This window comes from Artibeus jamaicensis, unplaced genomic scaffold (assembly GCF_021234435.1).
Source record: "Artibeus jamaicensis isolate MK-2021 breed Jamaican fruit bat unplaced genomic scaffold, CSHL_Jam_final contig_1085, whole genome shotgun sequence".
Classification (NCBI taxonomy): Eukaryota; Metazoa; Chordata; class Mammalia; order Chiroptera; family Phyllostomidae; genus Artibeus; species Artibeus jamaicensis.
This window is the reverse complement of record NW_026521214.1, coordinates 2,143,141-2,165,807: the sequence shown is the minus strand read 5'-3', so window position 1 is coordinate 2,165,807 and position 22,667 is coordinate 2,143,141. Positions and strand designations below refer to the sequence as shown.

Below are 22,667 nucleotides of genomic sequence, written 5' to 3'. Positions count from 1 at the left end.
AAAAGCTTGTTTCTATAAGTGTATGTTTATCATATAATCCAGCACTTTCACTCCTAGGTATTTAACCAAGAGAAATGAGAACATACGTTTAGAGACTTGTTATAAGTTAGTTTTATTCTTAATAGCCAAAAATCAAAATAACCCAAGGGTTCATCAACAGGAGACTGGACAAACTGTGGTATGTCCATACAGTGGAGTATTATTATGCAACCACAAAATGAGCAAACTACTGATATATACAACGTGGATAAATTTCAAACATGTTGAGCAGAAGTGAGGCACAGAGGAGTACATATTCTGTGACTCCATTCATGACATTCTGGAAAAGGCAAAACTGTAGTCAGAAAGCAGGTCAGTGGCTGCCTGAGCCAGCAGCGGAGAGCACGAGAAATTCTGGGGAGTGATGGAAATGTTTGTGTCCTCGCTGTGTTGGAGGTTCTAGTTTTACACTTGTTGAATCATTTTGAACTACAGTCGTGAACCATGTACTGTTTTGGTTAACAGACTACATTGTTAACGTAAGAACCTGTAGAGAATTTTGAATTTTTATAAAAAGTTATTTGAGCCAGAGTTATGTGTCTAACCACAATGCTGTACACCTGAAACTAATACACTTAATGTCAACTGTAATTGAGAAATAAAAAAATTAAAGGAAAAAATTATTTGAGCCAAATATAGGATATCTCTGGAAGCAAGATCTCAACAGAGGAAAATGGTTCTAAGAATAGCATTTTACATCTTCCTTTATGCATCTGGAATTAAGGAGGGAACTAAGGAGCATTTCATGAAGGTGGGAGAAAGCAAGGTGGGGACTGGCTTACAGGATAGTGCTTTCCAACAAGTTACATGCTTTCTTGAGAGTGGTTTACTTCAAAAGCGAGTTAAACTAGATGCACAGAAAGTGGGCAGAGCTGGCTCAAAGCAAAGGTAAACCTTCAACTACACTAAAGTTACAGGCCTAAAAAAACAAGTTACTAGGCCTGGGGCGTGACACGCCCAGTTAGGAATTTACGATCAGGTCACCATGAGGTGACTTGTCCATGGGACCCATTTTGTGTCTATAGCATACAGTATGGTGGTCCCGCAAGATTACGAAGCTGCAAAATGCCTACTGTCCAGTGTGATGTCACAGCAGTGCTAACAAACCTACTACACAAATTCTGAAAGTTGCATTACCACTGCCTACCATAGTCCAGTAGTGCCAGCTTTGTAGTTCAGGGGCTACAGCAGAACAGAATTTATCCTCCCAAAATATATTTCTTTGGTGTACGGATTATTTTAGGCCGGTTAATTTTAAGAAGCAGATTTGGGGAAAAGCTCTGAAAACCAGGTAGAAGTGATCCACTTGTAAGCCACCTTTATAAGGGAAATCTCCCTTTGTAGGGTGTCTTCCCTCTGTACCAAGAGGGCGGCCTTACCTTTAGAAACTCGTATCAATGCAGAAGGAACTTCAGTCTGCCTCACAGCCTTGCTCACCTCTGCTGTGCTCCTCCAGGTCACCTCCAGTAACTGGCCCCTGCCCCCACCCCATCCTCTTTTGTCTTCAACTAGAGATGGTATTTAAGGTGGTGGCCTCGGTCATTTTGGTGACTTACTCAGTTTTCCTTGGTCTCTCCTATGTGTACAGGAGGTATACATGTTGTTCAATTGTTGTTTGTTCACCTGTTAAAATGTCTTTTATCACAGGGATGTTTCAACCAATTCTTTTTCCTTCCCTATGAGCTACAGGCTATACCATGTGTTTGTATTAAGTACACTCTATGACATTCATTCAAATCACCACATGTATCCATGTCCTTAAGTGGTGGATGACTATGCACTTTGAATATATGCAGTCTACATTATGTAAACTGTACCTCAATAAGGTCTTTTTTTCAGTTTAAGGAAAAGGTCATCCAACACAAAGCAAAAAGGAAAAACAGTCTGCAGGAAAAACACTTGTTTTTGCTCTCTCCAGTCCCCACTCAGACCACCTGCAGGGCCAGGTGGAGGAAGTGAACCCAAGTACCCAAAGTACCTGAAGGAACAGCCAATACCAAGGTAGCCAGATAGGCCAGGTGCAAGTCAAAAATTTTTGTGTTGTCTTACAGTATTCATACCCAATTCAAAACTTTTCATAATGCCACACAAAGTGAAACAAAATACATCTTCAGGCCACCCATGGCTCACACTCAGTCAGCTGTAGTCTGTGCCCTCAAATCTGTCCTGGGTTCACCCAGCAGACCCATGGGCTCAGAAGCTTCCTGGGTGGCTCTGGCACAGGGTTCTCAGCCCTCCTTAGAAGTGACCGACACTGGCCCAATGCTATGGGTCTGGGCCCAGCCTGTGAGATGGGACCCTTAATGCCTCTGGACCCAAACCAACTCGGTGGGCATGCCCACGCCATTTGTTTCCTCTGGCTCTGCAGCTTCTCAGGGCTCCCACTGCACCCTGGGAGTACTCGCTCTGGGTGAGTCACATTAGCACCTGGAGAGGTGGGACAGCCCACAGGGCCCCCAGAAGAACCCCATTTACTGTTGAAGCCTGTGCTATCACTTGCCCTGGAGTGTGGGCAGTTCCGGTGCCCTCATCCTCCCTGGGCATGGCTCACTCTGCTGGACATCTTACATGCCCTTTGCCCCCGGCTCAGTTTGGGGGCAGCCCAGTGTCCTGTGCAGTGGGGCTGGCCGTCCTGGATGTCTTGGAGAAGGAGCAGCTGCAAGCTCACGCTGCCCATGTGGGCAGCTTCCTGATGGAGCTTCTGAGGCAGCAAAAAGCCAAACACCCCATCATCGGGGACATCAGGTAAGGCTCGGGGTAGCAGTCACTGCCCACTAACCAAGCATCCGCCCGAGGCCTGGAGTCACTCCTCTCACCTCCTGACCACCCGGGATGGTGGGAGTTTTGCTCTCCACTGGTGTTGGACTAAAGCACTGAGAGTGGCTGTCACCCAAAATGGCACTTTTAGGAGGGGAAAAAAGCCGGAATCAAGTAACTCTGGCCCCCAGCCTTTCCTCTGTCCATGGCAAGGGCCCTTCCCTATTGCAGTCACTTCCTAGAATTGTGTCTCTGTCTCCCTCTCTCACGCACACACACGCACACACACACCACCACGTTTCCTGTGGCCCTGTCTCCCCAGGAGGCAGAGGTACAAGCCCCAGTGGACTTTCTGATGGGGTTTGGCTGAGACCCAGGCAGAGGGCAAGGGCAAGGCCCATGGTACCCTCAGGCCTGGCCTCCTGAGATGTCGCCTTCTGCTCCAGGGGCGTCGGGCTCTTCATTGGTGTGGATCTGATCAAAGATGAGGCCACAAGGACACCAGCCACCAAAGAGGCTGACTACTTGGTGTCCAGGTACTTTTTCTTCAAACAAGTTGCCTTTGCAGTGTGTAGGGCCCTGACCGACAAAGGAGCCTGCCTCTTGCCTCTCCTTCCATCCACTGTGTTCCAGGGCACTCTGGACCTCTGAAGGGGGAAGGGGAGGCCAGTCCGTGCATCCCCTTGACTGAGGTCTGCAGACAGAGAAAGCGGCCCGGTCAGCTCTGTGCCCTGTGCCCGGCAGCCAATGTTTCAGATGGGAGTGGGCCACTGCCAGTCTGAGCACCCGGCTCTCCCAAGATGCCAGAGCTGCCCAGGCTCAGACCCTGGCTGCCCCCAGGGAAGCAGCTTCTCCAGGGCTGTGCCAGGTACCCGGGAGACAGGACTCCTGCCCATTGGGCTGGGTGGGTGGATGGAGCAGCACCTCCAGACTCAGAAGCCGCCCCACCCAACCCAGTTCACACTTCTTCCCCTTGAACCCAAGCAGGACCCCAGCCTTAAGACCCTTCCCCCTTGATCTCCATTTCTCACTACCACCACCTCAGAAAACCCTTGGGAAATATGTGTCATTGTTCGGTATTCACATAAACAGTACAAGTTTCTGTGTAATCTTCCTTTCCATGAGGTTTTTGGACTCACACCTCCTAAGCAACCATCCAGTCTCTGCCTACTCACTGATGGTCGGCCATATCTGCCCATTCACCCCACCCCACCCCCAGACTCAGAAATCCGCTGGCAGGAGGCGGGGAGTTAGATCGAAGGCCTAGCCTGACTTCACACAGCTACCCTGGTACTTTCTCTAGTTCAGTGAGGAAACGGGCCAATGACGGGTGTCTCACTTGCACACACCCTACCCTGCTAGTGGGTAGCAGACCTCAATTCCAAGTCCCGACCTTGCTCTTCCTAGCACAGCCATTGTGCCAGGGAGAACAGAATGGGAGAAAAGCAAGATGACAGACTAAAGGACAACATGGTTCAAAATAACAAAAAGAGTGGGGGTTGAATATAAAGACAATCACATCAGACCTCTTCTCTCAGGGACAAAATACCTTCCTAAGTTTTAAGTATTAAATGTGGAATACTAAAAATGATTCTTAGGTTCCAACAATAATATTAGGGTAAAGTCGCTCTAAAAAGAACTGGAAATAAGGACAGTGCTGTCTGGGATTGCAAGACTGTGTGCAGAGCAGGGAAGTTACTGAGGCCAGGTGGGGGTACATGGCATTCATTAGACTACTCTGTAATACTGCTGGACATTCCCGCCCACCTAAAGTAAGCCACATGTCATATAAACCACATATAAAATGAAACCACACTGTAGCCCTGGGACTAGCCTTAGCTTAGCTGAGACAGACTCCAGGAATAGGTGAGATGAGGCCCCTGCTCTTGAGAGCAGTGGGGTCAGGTGGAAGGAACCCCAGGCAGGCCTTCAAAGCCAGGGCACCATGGATGGGCATGAGTTTTGCAGGGGGTGTCCTGGGGGGAGGGGGGGTCCTGGCATGTGGAGGGTTCCAAGGGTATTATCACTTGATTCTTGGCCAGGAGGCCAAAGCCAGGCTGAGGAAAGCCTTGGAGGCCACATAAAGGGCCCTGCTGTGTCCTGTCCTACAGGCTGAAGGAGAGTCACATTCTGCTCAGCACTGATGGCCCCGGGAGGAACGTCCTGAAGTTTAAGCCCCCAATGTGCTTCAGCCTGGACAATGTACAACATGTGGTAGCAAAGCTGGATGCCATCCTAACAGGTGAGCCTGAAGCCCAAGGGACAGTGGACCACATCCCTAAACTAGAGCCAACAATTAGAACCTTCCAGCATGACCAGGGAGGTGCTCCGTGGCTGGGCCGGACGTCCTCTAGACAATGCAGGGAGCAAGGAGCTAAGTGGAAAGGAGTGCTACTGGTCCAGGCCTCCCCTACCTGGGCAGGTGGGAGCTGGGCCACCCTCCATCTGGCCGAGTAGGCTCCACTGTGAGATGGGAGACAAGGGACACCAAAGCTTGGGCTCATGAGCCCAGCCATCAGAACTACACCTAATTCAAGTGGCCTGAAAACCGCTGTGAAATGTAAATAAACAGCAGGAACTTTGTTTTACTTGAGCTAAGGGTCACCAACAGCTAGTGTGGCTGAAATGGCTGAAATCTGCATGCAGGCTGAACACAAATGTATTCCACCCCACATACCTAGTCTACCCTGAATCCACTTGCAAGACCTCAACAAATCAAGACATGCCTGTGCACATAGTGTTCTGTGGGGTGGCCCACAGTAGGCAAAGTCCCTTCTCCCACCTGGGCTGTTTCACTGCTGTCCCCAGGGAATATGAGCTACGGGCCACTCTTACCGCAGACAACTGCAGGCAGTATAAGACCTGGGTGAGGTGGGACACAGAACTGAGTTAGGTGTCCTATACAGAGGAGCCTCCAGTCGAATCTGGAAGTCTCGGGTTGGGGTTTTCCTTTGGGGAAACTGGTGCTGACCCGGCAGCTGGTGGCACGCACACACGCAAATTAAGGGCATGGGTCAGGGGCCTGTATGGTGGGCCATTCTCCAAACTGCCATCCAATAAGCTTACGACACTGAAGGGAGCAGGGCCTTCAGCAGAAAAGTTAACCATTTTGGGTGCCTGGGGGTTGTTTTTCAGACATGGAAGAAAAGGTGAGAAGTTGTGAGACACTGAGGCCCCAGCCCTGTGGCAGTCCTGCCGAGCCATGTCCTTCTCTAGGTGAGTGGGTCGTAGCTGGGCTCCTGACATGCTCCTCAGAGGCCGAGCTTCAGCTCTTTCTTTCTAGGCGTGAGGGGAGACCAAACTCCCTTTACAGGGCTCTGTCCACCTGGAACCCCCACCACCTCTCGCCACCAGACTTGAGGTCTGCCAACCAGGAGGAGGTACCTTTGAATGTAGGTTCACTGTCCTGCTTGAAGACAGAACCCCATTTCCATCGCTAAGTTAAGCTAGGTCTTCCCAGGTGCCCCAGAATCACTTGTCCTGGGAGTAGTAATGTCCCTGAAACAGCACAATCCTCACCTCCATGAGAAGTTGCCTTAAACCTCTAAGACATTTCCTAACTTTATTTAAAAGGGCCCAAGTCCGACGGAGGGCCCAGTCATTACAGGAAACTGAGTGAGGATGTGGAGAGCTGGTGGCTGTGCCTGACAACATGCTGCTGCTGGTCACGAAAGATAATGGAGCTCAGAAAGCTTGGGAACACGTGGCCCTGTCCTCGCTCACCGCGTATCCCACACTCACCCAGGCTCGGGGGTTTTTACATTTTTATTTCAAAAGCTTGGATAGCTTCAATATCCAGGTCGTGGCAAAATCAGGACACGTGTAAAATACCTTACAATACATTAGATTCCCAAAAGGTACCAAAAAGTACAGTAAAATTAACACTTCCAATACAGGAAATGTATGACACAAATAATATAAAATTAAAAGGTGAAAAAAGGTGACACTGGTTTCCTAAGATAGACCTCTTTACAACCAGGGTCTACAGGTCCAGGCTGCAGAGCAGCAGCCGGAAACAGACCCTCCCACCTGGTTCAAGGTAAGCCGGTCATACAATCAGCCCACAATGCCGCTCTGGTCTCTGAGACATCACACGCTGCCTAAAACAACTAGAGCTCTGGAAATAGTCAACAGGAAAGTGATTTCCAGGGGGGAAATTTTAAATAAGATGCACATGGAACAAGCCATAGAAAGTATGCCAAGTTAAATTTGGTACATAATTGTTTGTGTTCACTCAATACCCAAACAAAGCATGTGCGGTCAGTCGGGCACTCCTGCCGAAGCCTCAGTATGGCTTGTAGTTATTCTGATGGCCACCGCGTCGCTGGCTCTTCCCGTAATTCGTACTACCCTGGCCTAGGGACAAGAATAACAATGATAGCAGCTAGATTTATTGAACGTTTACCCCTGTGCCAGGCGCTCGGCTCAAATCCTCACCAGGGCCAACACCCCTGGGGCAGGCCACAAAGCCCAGCCCGTCTGACTCCAAAAGCCCCTGCTGCCACTGGCCCCTGCACTGTCTGTCCTGCCTCCCAGGTGGGGCTTCCCTCTCTCCTACTTACTGTAGTCGTAGCCGGGGCCGTAGCCGTAATAGCCATAGGGCGAGTAGTCGTAGCCGCCATAGCCGGGCCCGTAGCCCTGCTGGTAGCCGTAGCCCTGGTTCCAGTAGTTGCCGTAGCCCTGATTCCAACTCTGACTCTGACCTGTGGGGGGAGCAGGGCACAGGGGCCCATGGACCATTTAGCACATGCAGGAGCTAGGATAAAGGAAATCCTGCCCTGTGGGTAGCAGGGTTACTATGGCAGCTCGGAAATAGAAGCCAAGGGGCTGCTGTCCTGGTATACAGGGCCCTGCACTTGAGACCCAAGCTGTAAAGAGCTGAAGGGCAGGACAGAACTGAACACTAACTTCACTCAGGGCCAGAGAGATAGGAGCTCACTCTCACTCAAATCACCTTCTCATCACCCCCACCCTCCCTGGCAGCTTGGTGTTAAAAGTTCAGACTTTGGAGCCAGAGGGGCCTGGATGGGAAAGGAGATGAAGCGCCTGGCACAGCCCTGCCCTACCTTATATGCCCACCCACCCATGGGTGGACCTTGACTCAGGACAGCCACAGAGCCCATCAGGCCCTTCACCCCTGGGTGAAGCAAATGACCCTGATGCCCTGAGGCACCAGGTCGCGTGCAAAGTATGGGCTCTTCTCTTCTCCTCCAACTAGCAGCAGCACACCCTGGACACCCAGGATGGCCATTCCTGTCCCTGCCCACCCTGCCACACCAGAGGCCAGGCACGGAAGCTCCATGCAGGCAGAGCGCCCAGACCCATGTGCATCCAGCTTCCACTTACCTCCACCTCCACCGCCACCACTTCGGCTCGCTCGGCTGCGGTTTCCACCACGGCCAGAGCCTTGCTGCTGCTGATAGAGCTTTCTGGGCAGAGCCACCTTGATTTCACACTAAAAGCCAAGAGGACAGGCAGTCAGGCCACTGGGACAAATTCTGGAGAGGGACTGTGCACAAAACCCTCCATTTACAAACGCTCGGATGGCAGATATGATATGGTCCATCTTCTTAATAACGAAATACACTAGGATGGGGAACCACATTTGGGCTAGATCTCTGAGAACCGTAGCTAAAACCTACACGAACCAAGATTCACACTAGGGCCCTTTGACTCAAACTTTTCCCTGGAGATTGTACTGGAAATGATGGACACAAACCCAGGACTGCAGGGGACAGCCCTGGGGCAGCTCCACGTCTAACAACTGGGAGGACAGGGATGGCTGGGCCAAAGCCAGCCCTGTGTATAACACCAAATGTCAGGTCTGGTGCCACCTTGGTCCTACTAGGCAAAGGGGTCAGAGGCTTCCCAGATGAGGGGCCTTAGAGGATAAGAACACTTTCTCATTTTATTTCACTTTTTTACAGAAAAAATCGAAGCATCCTACTCAAATGTACAGTGGTGCCCATGATCTTCAATGTACAGAAGAAAACCACTGAAGCTCAGGGTGGGGCTTGCCTGAGGCCACACTGCCATCGCCACCCCTCCCCTCAACCACTGGTCTGCTGTCAGGATGGGCCAAAAGCTTATGTCCCCTCGGGGCCCAGAGTCGGTTTCTTCTTTGCTCAAACACCTGCCCACCATAGATAGAAGGAAGGTCAGGGACCTTCCAGCGCTCCCACCAGAATCAGAAGTGCCCTGACACATACTGCACTCCCGACTAAGACCAGTATAATTAACCTTTTACATAAAGTGCCCCCCCATGTGAGCATACTCCTATAAAGAACTGGCAAACTACCCCCACTGGTGACGCAGCCTGACATGTTCTGCCCCTCCCCAATCAATGTACAAATACACTGTTTCCAGACCCACTGCCAGCAGTTTGCCTAGTGCTGCCCTACACGCTCCTCCTGCCCATTTCTTGTTATTGCACAGAGAAAAGGCTTCTGTGTCACCCCCCACTGGGCTAACAACTGATGGGCAACATCTCTATCCAACTACCCCTAGGATCCAATCTCATTTTAACAGCTCACTGTGGTTTTTCCAAAGTCCCAGCCAGGACACTGAACTTTCTAGAAGCCCCACCCACCTATCCACAGTAAGCCACACCCCAAAGCCACCTAGAGAATACTTGAAGCAATGCCCCGCCCTCCAGACAGAAATTCAAGGGTAACAGTTGCACTTCTCACTTCTGCTTATTCGAAGGCAAAACTGACCCTGGATATTAGGGGGCCAGTACCCTGGGAGGTCTTTGGGAAGAATCTGGCTGGGATGGGTTGACTAAACCAGTGTACAAAGGGGAGGGAGATGAACAAGGACTTGGTTATGTGGCAGCAAGAAAGGAGAAAAGCTCTGCCACAGCTTCTGCAGCAGCAAGAGTTCACCACCAAGGGGAGAAATTCACTTCAGTGAATAGCAGAAGTTCTAGACTCTTCTGAGAACTGCAGACCTTAGACTCTAGGGCCAAGAACATCTTGATCTCTAGCTTTATACCAAGAATCAGAAAGATTACTCAGCACCCTTGCTCCATCACAAAGAAGCCACCTTTCCTCGCCTGCCTTCCTCACATCTTGTTTTTACTGCTGGTCCTGCCAGACTAGGAGCTCCTTGAAGGACAGGACCATCTGTCCCCCAATCAAGGGCAGCAGATGCTGCAGAGAAACAATGAGGTCTCACTACCCTGGAGAGCTCTTGGAGGCAGCCCAACCCCTAACCCACACCTGCAAGGCCCAGCCCTCCCTCAGCAAGAGGCCAGACACAAACTGGGGACACCTTACCTTACTTGCACCAATGGTGTGGAACTTTTTCTCTAGAGCCTTCCTCACAGGTTCCTCCTCTTCTTTAAAGGTGATGAAAACAAAGCCTCGTCTTTTGTGTGACTTTGGATCCATTGGAAGATCAATGGCCTCAATCTGCAAACACAGGCAAAGCTCAGGACCAGGATCTCAGCAACCCCGGGGCCCACAGGGACAAGTTCCCTGAAGGCCAGAGACAGAGAAGGAAGGCCTGCTCAGGAGCGCTCCAATCAGCCAAGGCCATCAAGGACCAGGGAGACTGCTGCCTCAGGACACACACTCACCTCCCCAAACTCGCCGAAGTACTCTCTGATTTCCTCCTCAGTGGCTTCTGGATTCAGACCCCCCACAAAAATTTTCTTTACAGGTTCTTTCTTCATGGCCATGGCCTTTTTGGGGTCAATGACACGACCATCCAGCCTGTGCTCCTTCTGATCTAGGACCTGGTTCCAAAAGAAGGAAACTGGACTCTAACTCAGCACCGTGACCCTGGTAAAGGCCCTTCTTTTGGAGCTACAAAACCCCCAAACAGGTACACAAAATGTTTCACCCCCTCCAAACCCTACTGCCAACCTGACTTTCCAACCCTGCCTGCAAACATTAACACGTAAGTCAGTCCTCACCACCCCCCAGACTTCTCCAATGCTATACACCCCTCTTCCTACCTAGGCAGGCCCAGTTTAAGGCCTAGCTCCTGAAGTACAGTGGAGGTGACTAAGAGTATAGGAGCTGGAATCCTTACTCCGCCACCTAACTAGGTTGGGTGAGCTCTTCTACTTCTGAACCTTAGTCTGAAAAATGGAGATAAAATAATGCCTGTCTCATGGCAACTTTGGACTTTTCTCCAGTCCTCACAATAAAGTGTTTTCAGTGTCCAGAACAGGCACAAGAAAAGCAATAAATGTCCACTCATCTCCCTGGACCACTCCAGCACATACCATCCCACTTGATCTGTATTTTTAGTTTTTCGAAAACACAAAGCTGCTTTTCTCTGCTTTTTCCAAAACGCTCAACCACGTGCAGAACACACGAACTAGTCACGCTCTAGAATGGCGTCCTCCTTAGAATACGCTGCTGCTACAGGTACCCAGCTTACCTTCTCCACACTGGCTGCATCTTTGAAGAGAATAAACCCAAACCCTCTTGACCGGCCAGTGTTGGGATCCATTTTTATTGTACAGTCAACGACCTCTCCAAATTTGGAAAAATAATCCTTCAGGTCGTTTTTGCTGGTATCCCAGCTCAGGCCACCAACGAACATTTTTCTGAAATAGTAGGGTGAGACACATGGCAACAAGTCTTATAAGAAAGCTGTGACATTAGGAGGACAGGCCCTGGCAAAGATTTCGATGAAGAGTTTATAATAAAGCCACCATCCGGAACAAAAGCCTACCCCTTGAATCATAAGGACTCTTACTTTTTGGAAGGTGTTAAATGTCCACTACCCTCCCAATGTCAACCTGGACCCTAGCAAAGCTTCAGGAGACAGCACCCCCCCCCCGACTGGGCAAGGGAAAGGAAGGACAATCTGGCCAGGGGTACAGGTCTGAGCGCTCACAACTGAATCAATTTGTATAACAACCACGTATCAAAAAACTATCGTCCCTGCCAGCCTTCGCCACCTCCGAAAACTCGCTCTAAAGGAACTCGCGTCTTCCGGGTGCCGGGACCGTAACTCCGCCTTCGGCAGGAGGCGGAGGAGAGGGAGGACGCGGCCCGGGCGCGCGCCAACTCCGCCCACGCAGGGCCCGCGCGACCCAGACCTGCTCGGCCGCGGGTTCCAGCGCACGCCCCTTCCGGGCGCCGGCCCGTCCCCGGCCCCGCGCAAGAGGCCCCGAGGCGGCGCCAAAGTCGATCCAACAAACTCCTGCAAACTCCAGCGCGAGCGGCGACGCAGCAGACAGGTGCGGAGGGCCGGTCCTCGGGCCCGAGCAGGCCCGGGCCGCCCGCCCCTCCCCCCGCCGCGTGGCGCCAACAAAAGGCGGCCCCGGAACAAAGGCGGCGGCCGGTCGGCCCGGGGCCGCACCTACCCTGCGTCGTCCTCGGTCCTGCTGGCGTTGATCTGGTCGCCCTCGGCGCTGGTCTGGTTGACGGCCGGGGGAGCCGCACTCCCGCCTCCTGAGCCCGCTGCGGCCCCGGTGCCGGGCCCGGCCGGCGACTCGCCTTCAGGGGCGGCCTCATGCCCGTTCTCGGTGGCACCCGTCGTCTCCATTAGCTGCTCCTCACCCGCTTCCGACATGGTAGACCGGGGTGCAGCGGCTCCTGCAAAGAGCGGCCACAGCACGTCAGGCCGGAGCGGGTCCCGCCTGCCGCCCGCCGCCCGCGGGCCCGGCCGCTCACCTCGCCGCCGGTGAGGCCGCGAGGCCCGTTCGTCCCCACCCGCCGGGAAGGTGCGGCGAGCTCGGCCGCGATCAAGCTCGTGCTGCCCGGCCTTCCCTCCCTCCGCAGACGGAGCCGCCGCAACCTCGCGCGCTCCTTCTCGACCACCGCTGCACGGAACCCACCGACCAAAAGACTCGCCCGGGCCCGCGCAGCGCCGCCGCCTGACAATACCGACTCGTGGCGCTCTTTATAATGCCGGAGCCGGGATCCACTTCGCAACAAGACGCATGCTCATTGGCTGCGCCTTCCCGTCATTCAACCCTGCACCGGCGTCCCATTGGCCACGTCGGCGCGCGAACGCTAGATCCGGGCGGGCTTTGTCCTCATTTTAGAACCCGCGCGAGCCTGGGCCCTGCGGAGGGTTGCCGGATTGGAAAATGGTCTTGTCGTAGGCCGTGAGGCCCGAGTTGTACCCTCTGTTCAGTCAGGCCGCAGTCTCTCGTTCCAGCTCTCCCAGTCCCAGTTTTGATAGCCGCGGCTTCTCCCATTACCCAGAAGAGGAAAATGGGCTCGAATAAGTCTCACAAACCAAGGCCGCCCGGCTGGCAGTGGCAGAGCCCGGGCGGCCGAGATCCGGCGCGTAGGGTCCGCCAGGGAAGCTCGGAGGGATTGCGACGCGGCCCGCCCGCCCCCCTTGACCTTGGTCCCCTCAGAGCCCCGCGCTCGCGCCCTTTCTGCCACCTCCCACAGTAGCAAGAAGCGGGTTGGGGGAGGAGTCCTCCGGGGATCTGGTGCCAACCGTGGTGACCAAGTTGTGGCGGGAGAAACGGTAGAACCATGGTTGTTCCCTAATCTCAGATCGCCAGACACCACTTTGACGATTGGCACCGCGTTTATACTTCTGGTTGCTTAAAAAGTGCGCTTAATTCACTTACTTTTGCTGAAATTTAATTTTTAAGAAAAATATACCACTAACAGGAAATCATCGGGGGGGGTTCTGTTTCTTATATACAAACCCCCTTAATATTATCTCCTTGACAACCAAATTTGAAAAGGCCTGCATAATCCTGTGATTCCACATGTGGATGAAGGGTCCCAACTGAACCTGCATCACAGCCTCAGAAGCCTGAGAATTACCGATGGCACCAGAACACAAGTAGCTGACAGTTTCCCTGGGGGATTCCTGCAGCCAGGCCCAGTGTGGTGGGTAGGCAGTCTACTTTCTCATCTGGTCTCCTAACAGCCCTGTGAAAAGAGATACCATCACCAATTTACAAATGAGGACACCGAAGTCCAGAGCCTCGGGCCAAAGCATACTCCCTTATCCCGCCAGCCCAGGAGTTGCTGTGAGAATGAAAAATGTGACAATTTTACAACTGGAAAAAATAATCGACTTCAGAAAATCTGAAGATTTGGCCACACAGCACTGCACCTTCCGCAAGGTATCAATCAACTAGAGCTGGGGCACCAATCCCCATGTGATCAAATGCCCTCTGCTTCAACTACAGGCCCACCTGACCACTTCAGACTAGGTTCCAAAACTGCAATTGACATATATTCATAAAACCTTAGTCACGTATTGATCTGCCAGTAAGGCTTGCAGTGAAATCCAGAACCCCACAATGAAGATAATTCAGGTGATTCCCCAAGTTCAAAGTTAAATGGTCTAAGTGCAGTCACAGGACATAACTCCTGGGGACACGAATTCACTTAATCTGTCCTTGTCCACGTGGATTCCTTTAGCACAACTTGGGAGACGCCTTTAATGACATGTCAAGTCCAAGGATGACAACATTCAGACCATGTTTCACAGCTTGCAAAATGCTTTCACCAACATGGTTTGACTGGGACTTCAAAATAATTTGTGTGTGCTTATCCATAACTTCCACAGGAAAATGCTGAAATCACACATCTAAAACTGGCCACAAAGCCTGCACTTCCAACTGCACATTGTTTCCAGGGCTCCTGGCTGGTGTAAGCCAAGGGGTCTCCGAGCTCCTGAGTATCTTGGTCTGAATTAGATCCTGTGCCAGATTTAATTATTCTGAAGCTCAAGTGAAACAATGGCTTAGTAAACACTTTATAAACTACAAGGACTGCAGACCAGTGGGGGGGGGGGGAGTCTTGGCCCAGAATGTTTTTTTTGTGTGTGTTGTCTTTTTAAAAATAAAAACAATCACATAGCATTTATTGTGGTCTGGCAATAACAAAAGGGTACTCAAAACAATATGAATAAATGTTCGAGGACTACCCGCAACAAAGAACACCTAAAAAACACAAACTGTATTGCTCCTCAACAATTTTTCATTTCATTAGTCATTTCTAGTTGGAGACACTTTGGAGGAGAGTAATATTATCTCCTTTCAGCATGATCCGACCTAGTTGTTTTCTTGACTTTTAGAATGAATCTCTTCTGCATCATCTAATACTAGGTTCATGTACTCATCAAAACCAATGATACAGCCCTCTATCCGCACATTCACTTGCTCATAAAGCCACACCTGAATTCGAGATCTATTTTGCAAATATCTGAAGATAAGGTTGATAGGCTGCACCATCACCTTCTGCACTTTTTGGCCCTGGCCACGGTACGCCATGGTGGAAAGACCATCTTTCACCAAGCTGATGAAAGACCCCCCAAAATGTTTTTATATTGCATCCAGGGGCGTTTCTGACAGAAGCAGGGCCTTGGGGTTTGCGAGCAGCAGAAAGTCCCTTTGACACAAGGATCTCCACTCTTGTTATTGGGTCCCAGCTATAGACCAAGGGGACAGGGCATCTTCCATGACAATGAGGTTCTTGAATCAGCAAGGAACCCGATTACCACCAAAAGTCACTTAAAGAGACCCAGAGAATGTCCAGTACAGTCCCCTGGTTCTGAGGATTCAGGCTGTAGGGCAATAAATGTGTAAGAACATGTACAACCACCAGTCTAGCATACAGGGGACAGGTACAAAATGCAATTTCAGAGTTTTTTAAATTACATGAACTGATTCTTCTCGCTTTTCTTTTTCTTTTCTTTTTTTTTTTTTTTTTTGGCTGAGCCTACCAGGTAGAAGCTGCAGGAGTTAACGACAAATATGCTGTGACAGTGGTGGCCGACGCCCACCTGGGCCACTTCCCACTCAGGCCCATGAGCTCCAGCTCCCCCACTTCAGGGCTGACTCTGGCTCCAGCCAGAGGAAACTTTCTAAAACTGTCACACTCTGTGTGAAAACCCTGGCTTTCTTCCGGCTGCTCTGAGAATGAAATCCTAACCCCGAATACCAGTGAGACAGTTGGCAGTGACAGAAATCCACCCCCGGCTCAGCTGGACCCCCTTGCTGTGTGGTCTGTGAGTGGAAGGGTCACTCTGGGCCTGGGCAGTGGAGGTCAGGGCCTCCCCCAGACTTCCCTTCCCCAGGGGACCACATGTTCTGCTGGCACAGCTACATTCTGAATAAGAGCTGTTAGGCCCATGTCACACTTGACATGAACGAGAAAGGAATCTGCTAAGATGGGGGTTTGTCTCCAACTGCAGCCTCACCAAGCCTGACCGTTCCGCACAGCTTGTGAGGCCAGGCCTGAGCTGCCCCCCGCCACAGCTTATGCCCACTCTTCGCTCCAGCTGTGCTGACTCCTTTTATTTCCCGGAACTCAACTGTCCCCTTCTGCCTCTGGAGGTGCCTTTTCACCTGCTGTTCCCTCTACCTGGAGTACTCTTTTTCACCTTTCATCAGCCCAGTCTACAGATCTGTTGGTTGAATTGTGTAGCCCCCCCCACAATAGTTCAAGTCCTAACTCCTGGTACCTGTGCATATGACCTTACTTGGCAAGAGGGTCTTTGCAGATGTAATGAAGACAAGGTCAAACTGGAGTAGGATGGGCCCTTAGACTAGCGCCTTCTAGGAAGAGAAGACACCTAAGGCCTTGTGTATACAAGGAAAATGCCAGGCAATAACGGAGGCAGAGACTGGAATGATGCATCCACAAACCCAGTGTCCTAGTCAATCTGGCCTGTTTTATAGATTAGCATAGACTGGGCAGCTTCAGCAACAAACATTTACTTCTCACAGTTCTGGAGGCTGGGTTTCCTGGTTTGCAGATGGCCATCTTTTCGCCATGTCCTCACTTGGCAGGCAGGGAAGATATAGGAGCTCTCCCTGGCCTCCGCTTACACACTCACCAATCCCATCATGAGGTCCCTGTCCCCGTGACTTCATCTAAACCTCATTGCCTCCCAAAGGCCCCACCTCCAAATACCATTACCTTGGAGATTAGAGTTTCAACATATGAATTTAAGGGGACACACTCAGTCCATAGCACCAGCGAACATCAGGGACTGCCAGCAACACCGTAAGCTAGGAGGCACAGAACGGATTCTCCCCTAGAGCCTGCAGAGGGAGCACGTGGCCCTGCCCGCACCTTGATGTTGAACTTCTGACCTCCAGCACTGGGAGAAAATCAACTGTGGTTGTACGCCGCCCAACTAGTGGTGCTTCGTTATGGCAGCCCTAGCAGACTCATACAGCATCCATCAGATTTCCACTTCCTCCAGAAAGTTCTCGGTGATGCACCAAGGAAGTGTCCCTCTAAGAGTGTAGACCACATCATACTGACACTGGCCAATGAGATCCTGCACTAGCTCTGTCCCCTTTACCCCAATGCCTCCAGGAGGAACCTCAACACCTGCAGAATGAATAAAAGATCCCTTAACCTAGGGTTACAAACTGGTTCCTTATGGGCCAAACCTGATTCAGATGTGCTTGCTTGACCCGCCATGTTTTCAACATCTTAAGAAATTATTTACCAACATTTACGAAGTATGATAAAAAATGTTCTACTTCCCACAATGGAATACTATGCAACAGAAAGAAAGAAAGAAGGAGCTCCTACCCTTTGCCAATAGCATGAAGGGATCTGGAGAGCATTATGCCACTTGAAATAAGCCAGGCGGTGAAAAACAAATACCAGATGATCTCACCTATAAGTGAAACCCAATCAACAAAACAAACAAGCGAGCAAAATAGAACCAGAGACATGGAAATAAAGAACAAATTGAGAGTGACCAGAGGGAAGTGGGGAGAGGACAATGGGGGGAAGGGGGCAGGGTCCTCAAGGAACATGTATAAAGGACCTGTGGACAAAGCCAAAGGGGTGGGGGGTGGGGGGAGTGGTGGAGGAGGAATGGAGACAATTGAACAACAATAAAAAGAAAGAGAGAAAATGTTCTATTTCCACTTACTTTTGGAAAATTGCTAAATGACACAGTCCCACCTGTCCACAGGAGCTGGTGGGACAGGTGCCACCCTGTTCAGCCCGTCCCCCACCAGGTCCTGTCGTCTTACTCCTGGGCCCCTGAACTCATTTTCATTGACAGAAAGCATCTGAGGTGTCAGTCTCAAACCAGGCCTCCATGAAGCTCAGCTTCTTCATTTTAAACACAAATGATAACACCCGCCTCTGCCCTGCAGCAGGGATCGGAGAAGGTGTGCCAAGTGGCTGGCAGGTCGCAGGTAGAAATGAGAGCCGCCAGGACAACTACCAACAGTAACCATAGAAGCACCCAAGGGAAGACTCCTCCCCTGCTGAGCTCCCCTGCGTGTCTCAAACCAACCCTTAGAACAGACTTGAAAGTTCTGGAGACGCTCTACCAGCTGGCGGGCCCCCACCCGAAGGTCACATTCTTGTGACAGCCACCTGTGCCCAGCCTGAGCCTCAGAGGCAGCCTCTGCCCAACAGAAGCAAATCAGAGACACCCAAGACACCCTTCTGGAATCGGACTCTTTGGGGCCCGCACCAACCCCCGCGGCAGGCTCCAGCTTGCATCCGGCTCGGGGGGTTTCTGTATGGTGTTCTGCCAGCCACCTTCTCCTCCCACACCCTCCCCCTCACGCCCCTGGCTGTCTGGTCGTGCCCAGCTCTTCCCTCCACCTTTTCCTGTCCGCCCCGCTTTTCTCATTTTCTGATGCCTCCATCACCAGCCACCTGGCTCCGAGAGGTGGAGGTCCCCCCACTTGACATGTGGGGACCATCTAGGCCAGAATGTGCCTTCATCATTACTCTCAGGTTGGGACGACATGAGTATTGGCCAGGGTGGCACCAAACAGATCTAAACACTGAAGAAGATTGCTCCTTACAGACACCAGTGCATGGTGGGCGTTCAAGCCAGAGAGGCAGCTCTCCTCCACGTGGTCATCTCAGGACCCACCTTGTGGCTCCACCATCTTCTTGGCCTTGTCATAGGCACACAGCTGGCAAAGGAAATGTGTGAGGAGGGGCCAGTGTGGAAGTCTTTGTGGCCCAGGCCTGGAAGGGACACGCTCCACTTCCACTCACGCTCCACTGGCAACAACGCTGTTGTGTAGCCTCGCCTCACTACAAGGACACTAAAAAATGAGCTCCGCCCTGGCCAGGTCGGAGCATCATCCCGTACACCAACAGGTTGCAGGTTCAATCTCCGGTCAGGACACATACCCAGGTTGTGGGTTCGACCCCTGGTCAGAGCGTGTGCAGGAGGCAACTGATCAATGTTTTTGTTTTTTTTTTTCTCTCTCTCTCTCAAAATTCAATAAACATATCCTCAGGTGAGTATTTAAAAAAAAAAAGCCCCAGTTGGTGTGGCTCTGTGGATTGAGTGCCGGCTTGCAAACCAAAGGGTCACGGGTTCGACACCCAGTCACGGCACATGCCTGGGTTGCAGGCCAAGTCCCCAGTGTGAGGGCACGTGAGAGGCAGCCACACATTGGTGTTTCTCTCCCTCTCTTTCTCCCTACCTTCCTCTCTCTCTAGAAATGAATAAATAAAATCTTTAAAAAAATAAAAAGACAGCCCTGGCTGGTGTAGCTCAGTGGATTGAGCACGGGCCCTGTGAACAGGGAATCGAACTGTATTGCAGTTCGATTCCCAGTCAGGGCACATGCCTGGGTTGCAGGCCAGTTCCCAGCGGGGGACACAAGAGGGGCAATCATGCAATAATGTTTCTCTCCCTATCTCCTTCCCTTCCCCTCTAAAGATAAATAAATAAAATCTTTAAAATAAATAAATAAATAAAATAAAATAAAATAAATAAAAAGACAGCCCTAGCTGGTGTGGCTCAGTGGATTGGGTGCTGGCCTGAGAACCAAAAGGTCACTGGTTCCATTCCCAGCCAGGGCACTTGCCTGGGTTGTCGGCCTGGTCCCCAGTGGGGGGTGTGCAAGAGGCAACCGATTGAGGTGTCTCTCGAACATTGATGTTTCTCTCCCTCTTTTTCTCCCTCCCTTCTCCTTTCTCTAAAAATAAATAAAATCTTTAAAAATAAAATGAAAAATTAAAAATTTTGTAAAAGACAGGAAAAAATGGGCTTAGCTGCTTACAGAGGAAAGCAAGGACAAATTGTGTGCCAAAGCTTCACCACAATAGGCTTTCAACAACTGCATGGCAATGACGCAGAAGGGAGACGCTGGAGAAACGCCTTCCTTCAGCCAGCCAGCCTTTCAGGACATATCACCAAGCGCCTGTCCTGGGTAACCTGCTGGCCCACCATCAGAGGCCACCCCTGCCCTGGAGCTGAACCGGCTTGCCAAGTGTGAGACGAACGCTCTATCAGGGAAGCCAGGAGGGCAGGGATCTGTGGGAGGCACTGGACCAAGCTGTAGAGGTGGGCGGGAAGGACAAGACTTCTCACAGGACAGACAGGCACCTGGGCTGCCCCGGGACTGAACGGGGGCTCTCCGGGCAGAGATGGGAAAGAGGGGGACAGGCGGAGAAGGCACAGACTATTCGGGGAACTGTAAGTAGCCCCACATGACAGAGGAGCTGAGGCGGTGCTGCTGGGCCAGGGCTTTACATGCCAACAGCAAGGAGTTCCTTTTAGTCACAGGAAACGGGAGGTCCGTGAACACTGGGGCAGCAACAGTCCAGCGGTGGGGATGGAAAAGAGGGTCAATGAGAGACACTAAGGAGGGGGAATGGGCAGAACAGCGTCCATGTGTGGCTACGACCCCGACTCCATGCCCAGGACAAGATGGGCAGTGAGGCTGGAAAGTTGGACCAGAACCACCAGGTGAAGGGCTTGAATGCCAGGCCTGGCAAGGCAAGTGGGGCAAGTGTTAGGCAAAGAGCGTCCACCTCTCTCAAGGAAAAGACCATCCCACCGCAGGTGACAACCTCCTTGCTTCCTGGTCACACCTGCCTCCAGCAGTATGGTCTATTTTATCCACGTCCTCCAGTACATTAGTCCCTAATGGCTAGAAAAGGATCAAGAGATGATGGTTTTCAAAGGTCAAGTTCAAACCCCTCATTAACAGAGAGGGAAATCAAAGGTCAGAGAAGGGGAGTGTTTAGGTCCATTCAAGCTGCTATAACAAAATACTATAAAAACTGGGCAGCTTATAAAAAAACATTACTTCTCACAGTTCTGGACCCTGGAAAGTCCAAGATCAAGGTATCAACAGTCAGTTTCTGGTAAGAGCCTACTTCCTGGTTCATACACAACTGTCTTCTCCCAGTGTCAGAAAGGTGAGAGAGCGCGATAGGGTCCCTTTTATAAGAGCACTAGTCCCATTCATAAGGGCTCCACCCTCATGACCTAATCATCTCCCAGAGGTCCTGCCTCCACATACCAGCAATGCCACGGGCCTTTCAGTCCCATGTAGGGCTATACAACAGAAATATGATGTAAACCACAAATGCAACACATGTATAATTAAACATTTTCTAATAAACTATTAGACAATTGATAAAAAGGTCAAAACAAACAGGTGAGCCCTGACTGGTGTGGCTCAGTTGGTTGGGCATTGTCCTGCAAAGTGAAAGGTCAACAGTTCAACCCTGGTCAAGGCACATTCTGGGCAACCCTGGCATCCTAGGTTGCAAGTTCAATTCCCCACATGTGGTACATACAACAGGCAACTGATAGATGTTTCTCTCTCACACTGACATTTCTCTCCCTTTCTCCCTCCCACTGCCTCTCTAAAAATAAATAAAAATCTTTTTAAAAAATAGGTGACTTAATTTTAATTAAAAAAATGTAGTCCAATCTATCCAAAATATTATAATTTCAACATGTAATCAACCTAGGAAATTATTTTACTTGTTTTTTTGCACTGTTTCTGAACTCTAGCATCGACTTTATACTTATAGCACGTCCAATTTGAACCAGATACCTTTCAAAGGCTCAGTAGCCACATGTGGTCAGTGACCACTGCCTTGGACAGCATAGCTTGCCAGGGGTTGGCAAACTACAGCCCATGGCTCAGATCTGGCCAGTTGCCTGATTGTGTATGACCCTTGAACAAAAGCCGGTTTTTATATTTTTAGATGGTTTTTAAAAAGTCAAAAGTATTTCATGACACATATGTTCTATGAAATTCAAAGTTAGAGTCCTTAAAGTTTTTAATTCTGTCATTAAAAATGTTTAGTATTGTTTTACTTCTTTTTCCTTTTTATTGAATTTATTGGGGTGACACTACTTAATGCAATCATACAGATTTCAGGGGCAGCACTCCACGACACATCATCTGTACACTGTATTGCATGCTCACCACCCCAAGCCAAGCCCCCTTCCACCACCATTTATCCCCCCAGGCCCTCCTCCAACTGCCCTCACCCCCTCTGTTTTAACTCTTCTTATATTATGTACTTACCTACATAATACCCTCGATTTCGCCTCTTGGCTCACAAAGCGGAAAATACTATCTGATCCTGTGTAGGAAAAGTTCCCTGGCCCTGTTCTAGACCATCCAGCCTCCGCCTAACCTCCAACACAGGAGCGCCAGATTGGCTTCAGAATCAAGAGGCTCAGCTCAAGTCCCGGCTGCCCAGCGTCCCAACTCTGAGATTTAGAACAAGGCATTTCCCCTTTTTGAACTTCAATTTTCTTCACTGAAAATCAGGCCAGCACTGAAATGGGTGTAAAGGCGATGAAAACGGAGCACATGCCTTCAGTTGGTCACTCATTCACCCACTGCCTTTGTCCCTAACCCTACACCTCCGGCAGCGACGGCCCGTCGAGCCCGCCTCCCTCGTCCCTGCCCCCGCCCCTCGTGACTCCGTACGCCTCCGGTGGCCTGCCCACCGGTCGCCTTCTCCCAGCGTCCTGGGCAGTCTCCGCCTCCCCTGGCCGGAGCCCCACATCGGTGGCTTCCGAGTCACTCTGGCAGTGCAAACCTCCATCTGCCTGGAATAATCTCCTCCCTCCCTCACCAAATTCTGTTTCCTGCAAAATGAAGCCCCCGCCGCCCCCACAGCGCCCAGGGACTCACCGACCTGAGGCTCCGAGCGCAGCACTTC

At 51.0% G+C, this 22,667-nt stretch overlaps 2 protein-coding genes and 1 pseudogene across 13 annotated transcripts in view; 1 reads left to right on the top strand and 2 right to left on the bottom strand.

Annotated features, from left to right (window-relative positions):
- The window catches only part of PHYKPL (5-phosphohydroxy-L-lysine phospho-lyase), a 23,450-nt gene extending 14,283 nt beyond the window's left edge, over window positions 1-9,167 (top strand). For 3 of the 5 annotated variants that reach the window (XM_037164049.2, XM_037164047.2, XM_037164046.2), the window contains 4 exons: window positions 2,630-2,784; window positions 3,243-3,332; window positions 4,908-5,038; window positions 5,932-6,462. In XM_037164049.2, the coding sequence (XP_037019944.2) occupies window positions 2,630-2,784; window positions 3,243-3,332; window positions 4,908-5,038; window positions 5,932-6,236 (681 nt within the window). In that variant the 3' untranslated portion in view covers window positions 6,237-6,462. Of the gene's footprint in view, window positions 1-2,629; window positions 2,785-3,242; window positions 3,333-4,907; window positions 5,039-5,931; window positions 6,463-8,723 lie in introns of those variants that run through there. The other 2 variants (XM_037164050.2, XM_037164048.2) reach the window with 2 other exon arrangements.
- On the bottom strand, window positions 88-22,667 carry HNRNPAB (heterogeneous nuclear ribonucleoprotein A/B). Of its 8 annotated transcripts, none has more exons than XM_053663681.1 (8): window positions 22,644-22,667; window positions 12,122-12,353; window positions 11,188-11,356; window positions 10,376-10,534; window positions 10,074-10,208; window positions 8,143-8,251; window positions 7,359-7,499; window positions 88-3,490 (listed from the first exon to the last, which is right to left on the bottom strand). In XM_053663681.1, exons 2-8 carry the CDS (start codon window positions 12,328-12,330, stop codon window positions 3,318-3,320), a joined length of 1,095 nt encoding a protein of 364 aa, XP_053519656.1. In that variant the 5' UTR covers window positions 12,331-12,353; window positions 22,644-22,667; the 3' UTR covers window positions 88-3,317. The 8 variants fall into 8 exon arrangements, with proteins under 8 accessions (XP_053519656.1, XP_053519652.1, XP_053519646.1 ...); XM_053663677.1 differs by having other exon boundaries at window positions 22,640-22,661; XM_053663671.1 differs by lacking the exon at window positions 22,644-22,667 and adding an exon at window positions 22,022-22,323.
- Window positions 14,582-15,044, bottom strand: LOC119062955 (small nuclear ribonucleoprotein E-like; annotated as a pseudogene).

What these genes read in the sequence shown, in the direction of transcription:
- HNRNPAB (XM_053663681.1), bottom strand. Translation starts at nt 12,330, where the DNA reads ATGTCGGAAGCGGGTGAGGAGCAGCTAATGGAGACGACGGGTGCCACC. An exon ending in TGGTGGCGGTGGAGGTGGAG is followed by an intron (nt 7,500 to 8,142) that starts GTAAGTGGAAGC and finishes CTCCCCCCACAG; the next exon opens with GTCAGAGTCAGAGTTGGAAT. An exon ending in CGGCCCCGGCTACGACTACA is followed by an intron (nt 3,491 to 7,358) that starts GTAAGTAGGAGA and finishes CTCTGTCTGCAG; the next exon opens with ACCTCAGTCAAGGGGATGCA.